Here is a 16,296-nt window from a genome sequence, read left to right on the forward strand (position 1 = left end):
TGAATTATTCAAGGTGAAAGGGCCAAATTTTCAACCTATTTGGTCAAATTGCAATAATTAAAATGTTAATGATTTTTTTTTAAATACACTATTGAACAATTTACAACTTCAAGATGATTTTTGTGGTAATTTATAGGCAAATTAATCGAAATTGATCTTATATAAGCATCCAAAAAAATTACCAATTAGAATAAAGGCAGAGATCCTTCTCGGGAGTACGAACATCTCGCAAAGCCTTGGACGCTTTGCCATTCCCTTAACCCTTTAACGACGAGACACTTTTTACGGACTAAAAATCAACAATAAAAATTAAACTGAGAAACATAATCAATGATAAGTCTTACATCGAACCTTGGAAAGTCCAACAGAGTTTGATTCGATGTATTTTGTGCTTCTATAAACGATAGATACAAAAATAACCCAAAAATTAAAGTAATTTTTCTGACAATACCAATGAATAATATTTTTCGCTTTAATGAAAAATATTAAGTAAGAGTATTGTAGTTTTTATTGCCAAACGGGTTTTGCTTAAAAAAATTGGAAGTATAAAAAATAAATAAAATCAATTATGGATTCGGGAATTTAAAAATTCGCCTTTCTGAGCTTAAATATTTACTACATAGCAAATAGCTAGAGACTTGCAAAAAATATTCTAGATTCCTTCAACCTTCTACTTTCCAATTATATGCAGGCATAAGAAAAAATAGCTTTAGGTAGCCAGGAAAAATTATTTTCTTTATGGGACACCGGTGTTCCAATCGTCCTTAAAGGGTTAACAGAAATTCCGAGACCTTTCTAGCGAGCCCAAACATATTACCATTCGGTTACCTTGGGAGTAAGATTTTTGAATTTCGATTAAAAACTGTTATCGGTTATAAATCGGTTCGTTACCGATTCATAACCGATTGGAATTGGTTCAGGCCGTTCAGGCTTATCAAAAGTTCCAAAACCGTTCCAACGAACCTAAACATTATACCAACATACATGGTCTCAAGTCTCTATCTGTAGGCGTGGTAACGGCTGGACACGCAGCGTACAGATGCACAGACGCACAGACGGATTGGCGTATAGACGGATAAACATCGTGACGTAATTTCTCATAAATCGTCTGAAATGCGAAGATATATATTGAGAAAAATTATCCCCAGGAAATGCAAGATGAAGTTTTTGGTGGGTGAAAATACTACTCTCTCTGCAGAGTTCGAGCAGTAAAATAACGATTATAAAAGCATTTTAACTTCTCAAAATGTTTAAATCCGTGACTATTATACCCAAAAGCAGTTTTGTATTATTTATCTAGACTAATAGAGTTGTTTAGCGATAAATTAACGGGGAAAGCATCATACTCATGAGTTTGAGCTTTCTGCAAAGTTCTTTTCCATTTCATACCTTTTTATGTTTACCGATGATTCACAACCAAAATGTACAAACAGAAAATGCAATTGCTGTTCTTTAGACAAACTTTTATTTCATTTACAGAATGTAAGAATATTGCAACATTTTAGTTGAAAGTAACTGGATTCATTCAAAATCAAAGAAATGAATATTCATTTAAATTCTCAGAGTTAAAATGATTTCTAAATTATGTCGCATTTCTCACTATTTTCATCTTTGTTTCTTTTCAGAAATGCGAAAGAGACGAAGTTAATGGAAGTTTGGTAAGTTAAATGAAGCTTTTGAATGCTAAAACTTTTTCTATCTGGGATGCGTAGGGTTGGTTTAAAAAAAAGTAATTTCGAGTACTATCATTGGGTAAATGCGCAATTTTCTTCCTAATTTATTAAATTTTCTGAACAATTGAGTGTATCTCTCTATCGATGGCGTGGCTGGGAAATCCACAAGATTCGCTATCAGCCGAAGAAGAAAGCTCCGCGTAAACGATAAACCGATATGGACACTATTGAATGGCCATGTGACGTCGATCGCGACAAGAAAATCCGCCAAATGGACAAGAAGAGTGTCGGCTCAAACAATAGATGGAGAAAATTTCTCACGAGGCAGAAAAAAAAGCTCAAAAGACACACAAAAAAATCACGAGGAGATATCAGCTGAAATTCAATATAAATACTCACACATTTTCAACCATAAACTCATTGGTATTTCTCGCACATTGTTTCACATTAATAAATAAACAGTCAAATGTCGATTTATTCCTTATAAAACAATAAACATTGAGATATACTGGCTCAACATTTCTCATGTCGCGACCACAACATGGGATTTATTAATTCGACGACCTTTAATTGATGCACAATCCACAGATTCTTTCCTTCATTTCTCGGATCAATGGAAAATTTTAATCACAAGTTTTTTCCACTGTTTTGAACAGATTTTTTTTTTGACTTGACTCTGATAAATTGCAGAGCAGTATACTCGAACAAAATTCACGAGATTTCCTCAACACCAATATGCTTCTATCCAAATCACTCTTGAGAATGAATATGAGACAGAATTTTAACCATGAAATTCGATGTTCTTGACCCATTTTTCTTTGCACATACAAAATTGTATGAAATTAACGATAGGGTTAAAATAAAAAAAAAATAAAGAGAGTAAAAATGAAAACAATGACACATACAAATGTAAGGTATATAGAGATAGTATAAATCCACTTGGAAAGAAGGAGACATCATCATGAAAATTTCGACAAAAAAAAAACACTGTAACACGCGTAATAATTTAATAAAGGTGATAAGAGCTTTTTATTGATTTCAAAAGGGAGACACAGTAACAGATTAAATGGTAAAAAAATACGAATTATGATGACGGCTATGACTAGAGATGAAGAAGAGTTCAATGGTTAATTTCTTCTTACTACAGCTGATTTTTTTCAAGTGATGTGTGAGATGAAGATCAACAAATTACGCAAATCATACCACATAAAAAGCACACTTATGACCACCAAGGTGCTTCTAAAAAGAGCTTTTGCTTGTCTCTTGAGAAAATTCAGAGATTTTTGAGGATTTTCTGTAATTTATCAAAATGATGTCGACAAAATTGATTCGTGGTTTGGATTATGCAGGCTCCATATCGGCGCAACTCGATTATTAAAAAAGAATCTTATCAAAAACTTTTCATCTCAAGAGAAAATACTTCACACTGAAATTAAAATATTTAATAATTCCGTGTTCGAGATATTCTAAAAGTTGATCATTTGCTTGCTAAAGCATCTAATCCTTTCAATTACTTTGATTGCGCTATCCTAACACTATTAATGTGACTCAAATTTGGATCCTCGGCTTCCAAAGTCTTGAATTTTTCGGTTTCAAACTCGAGAAATTAGTTCTAATTTTCTGGAATTTAATAAAATTTATGAGCCACATGCATATGGCCTATTCCCACCTATTCCGAAACACATCGAATTGAGCTCGAGAAGGAACGTGAAATTACTCTTTAATTCCTAAAATAAAAGGTACAATAAAGTATTTTAAAATAGAATTAGACATAAATTGGAATTTTGAGGTCTCCTCGGTAAAAAGAAAAGAAAAAAAAATATCTCAAAATTTTAATTTGAGGCCAATTCCAAATCGACCGCTCAGAATAAGAAACGAATAACTCGCAGTAGACAAATTATACAGGAGAGCGATTTGAAGTTGAGATTTTACATGCGGAGTATAGGATTTTTGAGATTTGAAACCTCTATAATTTGAAAATAATTAACTCTCAAGTATATTATTCACAGGGAATGTAGATGGTATAAAGAAGTATCCAAAAACCGAATAAAACGATTTTTGTAAAAAATCGAGTTGTTCGACTTATATTCTGATAAGTCGAAATATACTGCATTGTATAGTAATTGATCTTGCTCCTAGAATAATTAACTGAGATTTTTTACAATTAAGCTTTTGTAGTCCGAGATTAAATCCGACCTCATCAGACTGAGCCCAAATTTTGGATCTACACGTTTTGACACTTATAGATCATGAATATCATGTGTGCTAAAAATCGATCCCATCAATCAATGTATGCTAAATCGTCCCGTCCGGTATGCAAACACTTCTGGAGAAAGAACGGAAAGAGATATCAACAAGAGATTTTCAGCAAAAGCTAAATGTCGATGGGTGGCTAGAAGTAGATAATGTCAGATACACCCCCCCTACCCCTTCCGCCATTTTGAAACACCCACAAATTTTGTTTTTTCGATAACACAGCCCCTATGGCATCGATCGATCTCAAATCTTAATGTTAGAGCTGGGTCTAAGAGCTTTCGATTAAGAAAAATATTGAGCCCTCGATCCCTCCGGACCCGAGCTATATGGAGTCAAAAATTGAATTTTCAAATGGCCATATCTCCGGTTCTAATTATCCTATAATTTAAAAAAAAATGGTGTTTTAGAAAGCTCTCATGGAGCCTACAGCCTTTATGAAACACCAACTTCATCCGATATAATCGAAGGTTTGATGAATCAAAATATCAAAATGTGATAACGAATCTAAATTAATTTCCACTATGGATTTAAGAAAAATCACTTATTGACTGAATTAAAAAAGCATAAATATGGTTAGGGGCAGGTGGGGCTATTTGGAGCTGTGGAGCTACATTGATACACGGTTTTTCGCATATTTCTAGAGTAAGCTTGGTCTTGCAATTATTTTATTTAGTTTCACAATTGTTTTGTCTATCCGAATTTCATGACGTTAAACCTACTATCTTTTAGAAATATGCGAAAAATTCATATATCAATGCCGCCCCAGCTCCCCCTACCCATTAATTTATTCTTGAATTAATGAAAAATTACTTAGTTTATTTGTATTCAAAAATTTTTGTGAACAAAGTTTAAGCTTTCCTCCCTGAACAACTCAAGATTTAAGACCCTACCTGTATTATTATTACTTGAAATAATAAATATAAATTATAAATGTATGTTAGCGACAACAATGTGAATTATCATTAAATTTTAATATACATCGACAGTTCCATTCAATACTATGACAACTTTTCAGGAGTGCCATTTGAAGTTGGCGATTTCCTATGCTGCCTGTGTAATTTTTTTCGAATAAATTGAATATCTCGTTACCCGAACGTCGGATGACCATCAAATTTTCACCAGTTGTAGATCTTGGTCTCAGGAACAACAGTATAAAAGATAATAGAAGATCTATTCAAAAGAAGATCCGTTCATTTAAAAAATCATAATACGGGAAAGTGACCCAACTTTGAATGATCCAGCATTTAAATATTTCAATTTTTCCTGCATTTTCTGAAGCAAAATTTTTATTTAATTAATAGAAGTTATAAAATAAATGTTTTATAGTAACTATAGTTTATAAAATAGATTTTTTTCTTTGAAAAATAAGAGAAAAAATTGAAATATTCAAAGGCTAGCGTATTTCATAGACAAGTCACTTTTCCTTATACATTCCAGATCGTCCCTTGGGTCCGGGTATCAGGAATTTCAATTTCCCTTCTTATTGTATATTTTTTTCTGAATCTTAATTCTAAAAGTTCCTAAATTATTAAACTTGTTATTATTTACCTTTCTTAACGACGGCAACAACACGTGCAACATCCGCTAAATCCTAGCTTCATTGTCGTCACCCACGTGTCTTGTCTGATAGTTTCCACCTTTCCATATAACACAGTGAGTTCCACATACTGAACTAGAAAAAGATTCAAAACGGCAAAAAACTATACAGCCTGAGAAGAAGCATTTCCATAGCTTTGCTTTGGAGGCTGGACACCAACGCTGAGTCGGCGGCGGACGCGTTGAATGGGGGGTCATTTTAAAGTCATATGTTGGTAAATAAAATACAATATGACTTACATTGACATTTGCGCATAGCCGGGACAAAAATGACTTCCTTTTTTAAAGATCCTTAGGACATCTAACTTATACTATGTTTTAAAGAAGTCAATAAAATGTAGCACGAAAAACACTAAGGAGAAACGAAAGAGGCATCACAGTGAATAAAAGAGAGACACTTCAAGGTTTGCGATTTGTGTTTATTAAATCCAACACATACTTCACAACACACTTGAATGTCAACTACATTAAATCCCTCGCGAAGACACTGAGAAAATTAACCCGATAAAACTGAATTTTGCCTTATCAGACGTGCAATAATTAGAAGCGCAAGTGGCAGAAAAAAAAAGTGAGAAAAGACTCACTGTTTTTCGATGGTGGAAAACGACAAAAAATGGTGTGCAAGGTCTTGGTGTTTTCACTGATATCGATATATTAATTAATACACCATTATGAAGTTGTACTACAGGAATAATTGTATTGGACGAAAAAAGGAAGACAGTGAAAATAAGCTAAAAATTTATCTCTATTGCTTGTAATCGGTTCTGTTGACACACAATTCATTGCTATATCGAAAGACATGTCTTCATTCCTCTTCATTCACAACAATTCATGATTTTTTTACTTTGCTTTAAACTCCTTCTTTCCAGAACTAAATGAAATTAGCTTTCCAAATAACTTAATTAAAACACAAGAGTGAATTTTACTAAGCTCTTTTTGTTAATGAAACAATGAACAATGTATTAATCACTATTCATGGAGTAAAGCTCTCTCTCAGTTGATTATCGTCTCATTGAAAGCTTCAGTCTCCTAAAAAACATAGAAATACATATGCTCCTATATATATATAATAATAATCCGTCAACATTTGCTTGGAATTAGGCAAAACAATCGTTGAGTATTTAGATCCAATTGTAAGGAATTATTCTAATACGCTTCTAATAGCGAATTATTCTATATCCTCGAGAAACATTTTGGAGAATATCACTGGAGATTACACACTTTTATTATATTCTCAGAATTCTAACAAGATGAAAAGGATTTGCTTAATTTTACATGTTGCTTTGTTATGCAAATTGTCTTCAAGAAATCAAATAAAATATTCCACATGAATAAGGAGAAATATGCCTTATTCTTTACAAAAAGTTTAAGATTTATTTTTTTAAATCTTGAATGGGTAATTCCTTTCGTGTTGCTTTCATTAAGGATATGACAATTTTTTTCTTTTAAGTACAAAAAGTCTAATTTTGATCATTAGAAAAATAATTTCAATCAGAAAAGTGTGTTAGTGTCATTTTAGCACAGGAAGATTTCATGATATCAAATTTTCTATCCCTTTCCTTCTCTATAACAACTCGTGATTTAAAGGGAATACAAACACGATACATTTAAAAATCATAAATTAAGGAGTTCATTACCTAGCTTATTGTGTATTCTACACTGAGAGAAATCCGAAGAAGTTAAAATAACTTTCCGAAAATGTTAATTTTACCCTGCAGTATTGATCCGAAATCGGTGTAAATATTGTTGTGCCGAATCCTTTTTTGGGGTGGGATTCGGCGCCCTTAAGTGTTTTAGGGGCGGAAAAATGCATTTTTGCCAATTCCCCGTATACTTCTGGAGAACACCAGAAGTATCAGGCATTGACCTGGTTGTTGGTTTTGTCAATGAAGTTAACCTTTGGTGCACTCTCAAAGCCAAAAACCGGTGAAATAGTGTGTGTGTGACCTAGAGCGAGAGAGAGAGGAAATAAGTAAGTCGTCCCCTTCCCACTCATCCACTGATCCAGTAGCATACTGCAGCGAGGCATAAGCCACGCTCCTTATAGCTCTCAGTGGCACTTCCTGTCACCCCTACTGTTGCTGGATAGAGCATTCAGAGGCGCGGGTTCATCTAGCGCTCTCAATAGCTCCCGGTAGCACTTGAGAATTCCCTCTGTATTACCCTGATCAGAAGCATTTAGAAGCGCGGGCTAAGTCTAGCGCACTAAATAGCTTCTGGTGACACAATAGCCCTTACTTTTGCACTGTCTGTGAGCATTTAGAATCGCTGATAAAACTAGCGTTCTAAATAGCTCCGAGTGCGCTAGAATTTCCCTTCCTCACACACTTTACTTACCGTTCCTTCCCTTGTGGGATTTTGCAGTGTCCGAAGAGCGAGGTCAAGCCGTGCTACCCCTTTTTCCGGGCAATCCCGTGCGGTGTAGATATCCGGACGCCCTGCGAGTACAGTCCGGAATAGCCAGGAGTCTGATCGCCCTGCGGACGGTGCGTGAGGGTCTAAGGGTCAGGGTGAACACTCTGCCAAGGGGGCAACATCTCCGGGAAGTTCGTCGCCACGTAGAGATTGTGTTGCGCCAAAACCACCCTATACCAGTGTTCACTACCGATTTGGCCACCCTAATCTCCTGCGCTCATCCTGGAGTAACCTCGGCCACCAAGGAGGCTGTCGCCACAATCTTGGCCACTGCACCTCCTTCCGCAGACGACAGGTCTATCCCTGCCGCTGAGAAAGCCCCCACTACGCCTGCCTTGGGCGAAACCGTCATCCCTGCCGTGCGCCTCAAGAAGCGTCGTAGAGCCGGAAGAGTGGTCCAGCGACGCCGTCTCCGGAAGCTACTAGTAGAAACCTCTGGCCCTGAGGCGGAAGAAGTTGGCTGTGCTAGGGTGAATCCACCCCCGAGGAGGCACTTGAGGGCTTTGCCGGATCACCCTGTCCTCTGCACCAAGGAAGCCCGTCCCGCTCCAGCTGCCGGCTTTGTCACGCCGCTGCATACCCTCCAGCTGTCGTTAGACGAAGGAGATCAGGCCTGGGTGAAGCAGGCGGAACAGGAAATACTCACCAAGGTCCGCTGAAGGCCCTGAAGAATTCACCGTCACGATCACCCGCACTTAGACAAAAACCCAAAACAACTTTTGGCAATTGCCACTTGAAGACATTTTGTTGCCTGCAGTATCGACTTTGTACCTTTGCGCTGAAAGCGCCCCTAGCGTAAATTTAATAAAACACAGAAGTAAACAGAAGGTTTTGTTATTGGTTCATCTGTCAAAGGGGACAGATTCCCTCCAGTGTTCATCGTCGAGCCCCTTTTCCACCACAGTTGCCTTCCCGGAAGTCCCATCCACAACACTGGTGTCAGAAGTGGGATTTGCCTGACCACTTGCGAGTATGGAGGCAGCTGAGACCGGCCAGATATTGGACGGACTGAAGGAGTGGCTCACGGACAGGATGGAGAGGTACGATGGGTTTCTGCAGGAAATTCGCACCCAGCAGGAGGAATCTGAAGCCCGTCAAAGCTCCACTTTGACTAGGATCCTGGACCTTCAAAAACACAATGAGGAGTTGCAAAGACAGCGCAATGAGCGCACGGACAGGGAGATGATGGAATTGAGACAGCAAATCAGTCTCTGGACATTCCAAATGACCGGAAGATTATCCGGAGATGCCCCTCTACCGGCTGGGCAAGTACCGCCGGAAGAGGCCTCTTTCCAGGTACCACCGGAGCTCTGCTCAACTGGAGCCCCTGGTGGTCGTGTGGCGGCCGCAAATTACCCAAGTATCGCTCAAATCTTGGAAGAAGATCGTGCGACCTTGGAGACCAGCCGTCTGGGGTTTTTGGCCTCTGGCCCAATGCCTGCGACCAGTGAGGGGGTCACCGCCCCCCAGGGAAATTCTAATGACTTACCTGCGGGTTCCGACGTCCGGGTGACTCAGATTCGGACTGGGCGTTTGCCCTCCCAACAACCCAGAGATGAAAGGGTTTTTGAAACTCTAGAGGGTGGTGCCGGGTCAGGAAATTCGCGGTTGAGTCGGGACATGAACCATCTCAAACTGAAAGTGGACCATTTTGATGGTAAAGTGGTTTTAGAAGATTATTTATTACAATTTGAGATGGTCGCCAGGGCTCGCGGATGGAATGCCTCTGAACAGGCCATCATGTTGGCTTCTTCTTTAAGGGGGGATGCGTTAGCCGTCCTCTCTGAGATCCCACCGGCTAAACGGGAGAACCTGGTCGAGTTGGTACGGGCCTTGCGGAGTCGGTTTGGGCGTGAGTTCCAGCAGGGATTATCGCATCTCCACCTGAGGAACCGTAGGCAGAAGCCCAGGGAGGAGATAGGGGCTTTCGCTCTGGAGATCCGTAGGCTCACGCGTCTCGCTTTCAGGGATTGCCCGGAGGCCGCACGTGACAAAATTGCCCTCAGCCAGTTCGTGGATGGTTTGTTGGACCTGGAATTACAAGACTTAGTCAGGTTAACAAGACCTTGTTCTATGGAGCAAGCTGTTTACGCAGCCCTGGATTATGAAGCTGCCCGGAAAGCCAATCGGGCTTCCCGCAATGTCTCCCGAGCCGCCTTAGCGGGACAGGAGATCGCCTCCTCCTCCGAGTCGGTAGCGGGGGCTCAGGGAGTGGCTTCCTCGGACCGGAGAGGCGGGGCCTCTACCCCTGCTGGAAATCGAAGGAGGGTAAATTGGACCCGAAGGAGAGGAGGTTCTGGGAGTGGCATATCCGGAGGCGGGGGTGCTGCGCCCTCGGGACAATCGGAGTCAATTAGACTAAGTTCCGGGAACACAGGATCTGGTGGTCAAGGCGGGGGCCCTCCCGCACCTACTGCTGAGTCAAATTCTGGAGCCCCACTGTGTCGTGGAACACGAGTAAGCCCTCCAAATGGTGTGGCGGTAAATTATTCGGCCCGTGGTCTGGTGGTGAGGGGGCGCGTGAACAATGTGTCATGTGACATAGTAGTGGACACGGGAGCCAATTATACTCTGATTGGCCGCCGGATTTATGAGGCTATGACTCCTCAGCCTCCGATCCGTCCTGTTCAATGGGTTTTGACGACGGCCACAGGGCAGAGCTCCCCCATCCTGGGTGAACTGGAGGTGGTATTGGCCCTGGAGGATCGCATACAGCGTGTCACTGTCTTGGTGGCGGATATAGTGGATGATTGCGTTTTAGGGTTGGTGTTTTTGCGCCAGCAGGTGGCTCGGTTAGATCTGAAAGCAATGAAATTAATTTTCTCTCAGAAGGATATGGAAAGCCCCGTTGATGAGGATGGTGTAGTGCGATTATGTACCAGTGAGGCTGTCGTTCTGGCTCCCCGCAGTGAGACCTTGGTGGAGGTGATTGGACGCCGCCCATTTACTGAAGGAATGATAAATCCTTCCGGGGTCGTGGATAGGTGGCCCATTCTGGTGGCTAGGGCTGTGGTCAGTCCAAAGGAGGAAAAAATTCCTGTGCGGGTACTTAACGTACTAGAAGAAGAACTGACGGTGCCCGAGGGAGCCTGGTTGGCGGACTTGGAGCCAATCGCTACTGTCCTGGAAACAGAATCGCTTGATGGAGAGATGGCCGATACGTCGCAGTTGCCTGAACATCTGAGGGAATTGTTTGTGCATTCTACGCAGGCACTTACAGAGACTCAGGCTGAGATGGTAAAGGAACTGCTGAGGAAGCACTCGGAAGTTTTCTCCAAAGCACCATGGGATATTGGGCGCACTCAATTGGCGGAGCACTCCATCGACACGGGGGATAGCGCCCCCATTAAGCAACCACCCAGACGATTCCCAATTGCCAAGGCAAGTGAAATGGAGAACTTGGTGGAGGACATGCTGCGGCAGGGAGTCATTGAACCCTCCACCAGCCCTTGGGCATCTCCGGTGGTGCTTGTGAAGAAGAAAGATGGTAGTACCAGGTTCTGCGTGGACTATCGCCGCTTAAATTCGGTTACCAAAAAGGATTCCTTCCCTTTGCCACGTATTGACGACACCTTGGACGCACTTAGGGGCTCTTCCTGGTTCTCGGTGTTGGATTTATGTTCTGGGTACTGGCAGTGTGCTATGAGACCTGCGGATAAAGAAAAGACTGCATTTACTACGGGACGGGGACTTTATCAATGGGTGGTCATGAGTTTTGGCCTTTGTAATGCGGTGGCTACCTTTGAGAGATTGATGAGTGCCGCCTTGGCCGGACTGCAGTGGGATACCTGCTTAGTGTATCTGGACGACATTATAGTTCCCAGTAGGACCTTTGTGGAGGGAGTCCATCGACTGGATTTGGTACTGCAAAAGCTACGAGCCGCCAATCTAAAGGTATCTCCTCGTAAATGCAGATTCTTCCAGAGAAAGGTGGAGTACTTGGGCCATGTTGTTTCCGGAGAAGGCATCCACGCAGCACCGTCAAAGATAGAGGCCGTGACAAACTGGCCTGTCCCGGGTACTAAGACTCACGTACGGCAGTTTTTGGGACTGTGTTCCTACTATCGTAGATTTGTTCCCAGGTTCGCCGACATAGCTCGGCCTTTACACCGCCTGACAGAGAAGTCTGTCCGATTCCAGTGGACTCGCGAGTGCCAAGACAGCTTCGACACTCTAAAGCAGGCTCTTACCCACGCTCCCATTCTTTCTTATCCAAGGGACGAAGGAGAGTATGTCCTGGATTGTGACGCGAGTGCTGTCGGAGTGGGGGCCGTATTGCAACAAGTTCAGGAGGGCACGGAAAGGGTTATTGCCTATTACAGCCAGGCTTTGTCTGGAGCTGAACGCAATTATTGCGCCACTCGGAGGGAGCTTTTGGCCGTGGTTAAGGGTGTTTCCCATTTTCACCATTTCCTATATGGCCGCCATTTCTTAATCCGGAGTGATCACGCCGCTCTCCGCTGGTTATTGACCATGAAGAGTCCCGAGGGTCAGTTGGCCAGATGGTTAGAGAAGTTGGGACAGTATGACTTTGAGCTAAAACATCGTGCGGGCCGAGTGCATGATAATGCTGATGCTCTTTCCCGTCGTCCATGTGCGGAGATCGACTGTAAGCATTGTGACCGTGTGGATGAACGGGATGCATGCTCGGAACTGGTAGCGGAGTCCGCGCCTCTCAGGAGAATCACGGTGAGCCCCGATTTGGTGACAAGCATGGCCCAGCACACAGAAGAGGATGAAGTGCTGAAGGAAGTGAAGGAATGGGTCGAAAAAGGTGAGAGACCGGAATGGGAGACTATTTCTGGGCGAACCCATTTGCTGAAGCGCTACTGGGGTTTGTTTGCGTCTTTAAGTGTGGAGCAGGGCGTGCTATGTTATCGTTGGGAGGCTGGAAGACCTGGAAATTCCAAGCGCCTTTGGGTGTTACCGGGATCAATGGTTCCAACGGTATTGGGAGCATTGCACTGTACCCCATCCGGGGGCCACTTTGGCATAAGCAGAACTCTCGACCGTCTGAAAGAGAGGTTTTATGTCATAGGAGGGCGAGCGGCGGTGGAGAAGTTCTGTAGGGAGTGCGACATATGCGCTGCCCGGAAGGGGCCTGGTCGTAGAATAGTGGCTCCTTTGAGCACTAGAGTTTCGGGAGAGCCCTTTGAGAGGGTAGCCTCAGATATCTTGGGTCCTTTTCCGGTGACCCCTAGGGGAAACCGCTACATTGTCGTATTTATGGATTATTTCACCAAGTGGCCAGAGGCTGCGGCAATTCCGGATCAGACAGCCGAGACGGTGTCCCGAGCTTTCATTGACTTGGTGGTAAGTCGATATGGGGTCCCGAACGAGTTTCACTCTGACCAGGGACGCAATTATGAGTCGGAGGTGTTTCGAAAGGTGTTAGAAGTTCTGGGTGCCCATAAGACGCGAACAACGCCGCTACATCCTCAATCGGATGGCATGGTGGAAAGGCTGAATCGCACTCTTTTGGATTTCTTGGCCAAAATGGTGGATAATCAGCAAAGTGACTGGGACCTGCTGTTGCCTTTGTTCCTGCTGGCCTATAGGAGCGCTGTGCACCGGTCTACGGGCCATCCCCCGGCCCACATGGTTTTGGGTAGAAATTTAAGATTGCCCCTGGATTTGGTGTGTGGGAAACCGCCCGAGGATGAACCTGAGCTACCTTTCGTGGAAAACCTGCGTCAAACAATGAACGAGATTCATCGAGAGGGGCGAGAACGCTTGCAAATTTCTTCTCGGGTGGCCAAGGACTATTATGACCGCAGTCAGCATCTCCTGACCTTTGCACCGGGACAGTCCGTGTGGTTGTACAATCCCCTTAGGAAGGTTGGGAGGTCTCCCAAGTTACAGAGCGACTGGGATGGGCCCTATTTGGTATCTGAGAAGATAAATGAGGCGGTTTATCGGATTCGGAAGAATGCTAGAGGCCGCCCACGCATTGTGCACGTTAATCGTTTAGCTCCTTACCGGGGTGTTAATTCTGGCCGGGACGGCCAGAACTAGGAGGAGGGCAGTGTTGTGCCGAATCCTTTTTTGGGGTGGGATTCGGCGCCCTTAAGTGTTTTAGGGGCGGAAAAATGCATTTTTGCCAATTCCCCGTATACTTCTGGAGAACACCAGAAGTATCAGGCATTGACCTGGTTGTTGGTTTTGTCAATGAAGTTAACCTTTGGTGCACTCTCAAAGCCAAAAACCGGTGAAATAGTGTGTGTGTGACCTAGAGCGAGAGAGAGAGGAAATAAGTAAGTCGTCCCCTTCCCACTCATCCACTGATCCAGTAGCATACTGCAGCGAGGCATAAGCCACGCTCCTTATAGCTCTCAGTGGCACTTCCTGTCACCCCTACTGTTGCTGGATAGAGCATTCAGAGGCGCGGGTTCATCTAGCGCTCTCAATAGCTCCCGGTAGCACTTGAGAATTCCCTCTGTATTACCCTGATCAGAAGCATTTAGAAGCGCGGGCTAAGTCTAGCGCACTAAATAGCTTCTGGTGACACAATAGCCCTTACTTTTGCACTGTCTGTGAGCATTTAGAATCGCTGATAAAACTAGCGTTCTAAATAGCTCCGAGTGCGCTAGAATTTCCCTTCCTCACACACTTTACTTACCGTTCCTTCCCTTGTGGGATTTTGCAGTGTCCGAAGAGCGAGGTCAAGCCGTGCTACCCCTTTTTCCGGGCAATCCCGTGCGGTGTAGATATCCGGACGCCCTGCGAGTACAGTCCGGAATAGCCAGGAGTCTGATCGCCCTGCGGACGGTGCGTGAGGGTCTAAGGGTCAGGGTGAACACTCTGCCAAGGGGGCAACATCTCCGGGAAGTTCGTCGCCACGTAGAGATTGTGTTGCGCCAAAACCACCCTATACCAGTGTTCACTACCGATTTGGCCACCCTAATCTCCTGCGCTCATCCTGGAGTAACCTCGGCCACCAAGGAGGCTGTCGCCACAATCTTGGCCACTGCACCTCCTTCCGCAGACGACAGGTCTATCCCTGCCGCTGAGAAAGCCCCCACTACGCCTGCCTTGGGCGAAACCGTCATCCCTGCCGTGCGCCTCAAGAAGCGTCGTAGAGCCGGAAGAGTGGTCCAGCGACGCCGTCTCCGGAAGCTACTAGTAGAAACCTCTGGCCCTGAGGCGGAAGAAGTTGGCTGTGCTAGGGTGAATCCACCCCCGAGGAGGCACTTGAGGGCTTTGCCGGATCACCCTGTCCTCTGCACCAAGGAAGCCCGTCCCGCTCCAGCTGCCGGCTTTGTCACGCCGCTGCATACCCTCCAGCTGTCGTTAGACGAAGGAGATCAGGCCTGGGTGAAGCAGGCGGAACAGGAAATACTCACCAAGGTCCGCTGAAGGCCCTGAAGAATTCACCGTCACGATCACCCGCACTTAGACAAAAACCCAAAACAACTTTTGGCAATTGCCACTTGAAGACATTTTGTTGCCTGCAGTATCGACTTTGTACCTTTGCGCTGAAAGCGCCCCTAGCGTAAATTTAATAAAACACAGAAGTAAACAGAAGGTTTTGTTATTGGTTCATCTGTCAAAGGGGACAGATTCCCTCCAGTGTTCATCGTCGAGCCCCTTTTCCACCACAGTTGCCTTCCCGGAAGTCCCATCCACAACAATATTATGCTTTTCAGGTGTATTAGGGGTTAAATTTACCATTTTTCATGTTATTTTTACTCTTAAAAAGGTGTGAAATTAACATTAAAAAATGTTGATATATTTTTACACCTAAAAAGTGTCAAAGTTATGAGGAAAAAAAGTTAATCGCACCCCCGTTTTTTTCTCAGTGTAGAAAGATACTAAAATATGGTCTAGGAAATTTAAATGCTCATCTCTATTTTCCTTGGCAAAACTTAAATAATAGTTCCACTATTTTAAAGTTCAATGTTATATTAGTGATTAATTTATTATTTTAGTTTTGTGATATAATTTAATTTGTTATGAATCAAAGAGTTAATACTACATTTAAATTAATTGTAATAAAAAATAGACAATATTGTATTATAAACACTATTTTGAAATTGAATAAGCACACAAGAGGCAAGAAGTGTTGCAACGGTGTCGAAAAGTTTATCATCCACATATCATTTTTACTCAAATATACTACATCTCTGGTAAATTCTTAAAAAAAAAGAAAAACATTTCTGAAAAACGTGAGTCTTTCTTGGACACTCAACACGAACATGTACTTGACTAGGAGCCAACAAAAAGCAGATGATTGAGACGTGCTTCAATTCCTTATTGAGCCACTGTTTATTGTTTACGATTAAAGTGACTATTTACCTAGTGTACCCAGCCAAAATTGCACAGAATCAAGAATTCACTAAAGCTTTGGTTATTTGTG

At 43.0% G+C, this 16,296-nt stretch overlaps 1 protein-coding gene across 7 annotated transcripts in view; it reads left to right on the forward strand.

Annotated features, from left to right (window-relative positions):
- The window catches only part of LOC129801469 (dual 3',5'-cyclic-AMP and -GMP phosphodiesterase 11-like), a 136,745-nt gene that overhangs the window by 41,224 nt on the left and 79,225 nt on the right, over positions 1 to 16,296 (forward strand). For all 7 annotated transcript variants that reach the window (XM_055846556.1, XM_055846559.1, XM_055846558.1 and 4 more), the window contains one exon: positions 1,626 to 1,658. In XM_055846556.1, the coding sequence (XP_055702531.1) occupies positions 1,626 to 1,658 (33 nt within the window). The remainder of the gene's footprint in view (positions 1 to 1,625; positions 1,659 to 16,296) is intronic.

The sequence above is a fragment of the Phlebotomus papatasi genome, chromosome 2, assembly GCF_024763615.1.
Source record: "Phlebotomus papatasi isolate M1 chromosome 2, Ppap_2.1, whole genome shotgun sequence".
NCBI lineage: Eukaryota > Metazoa > Arthropoda > Insecta > Diptera > Psychodidae > Phlebotomus > Phlebotomus papatasi.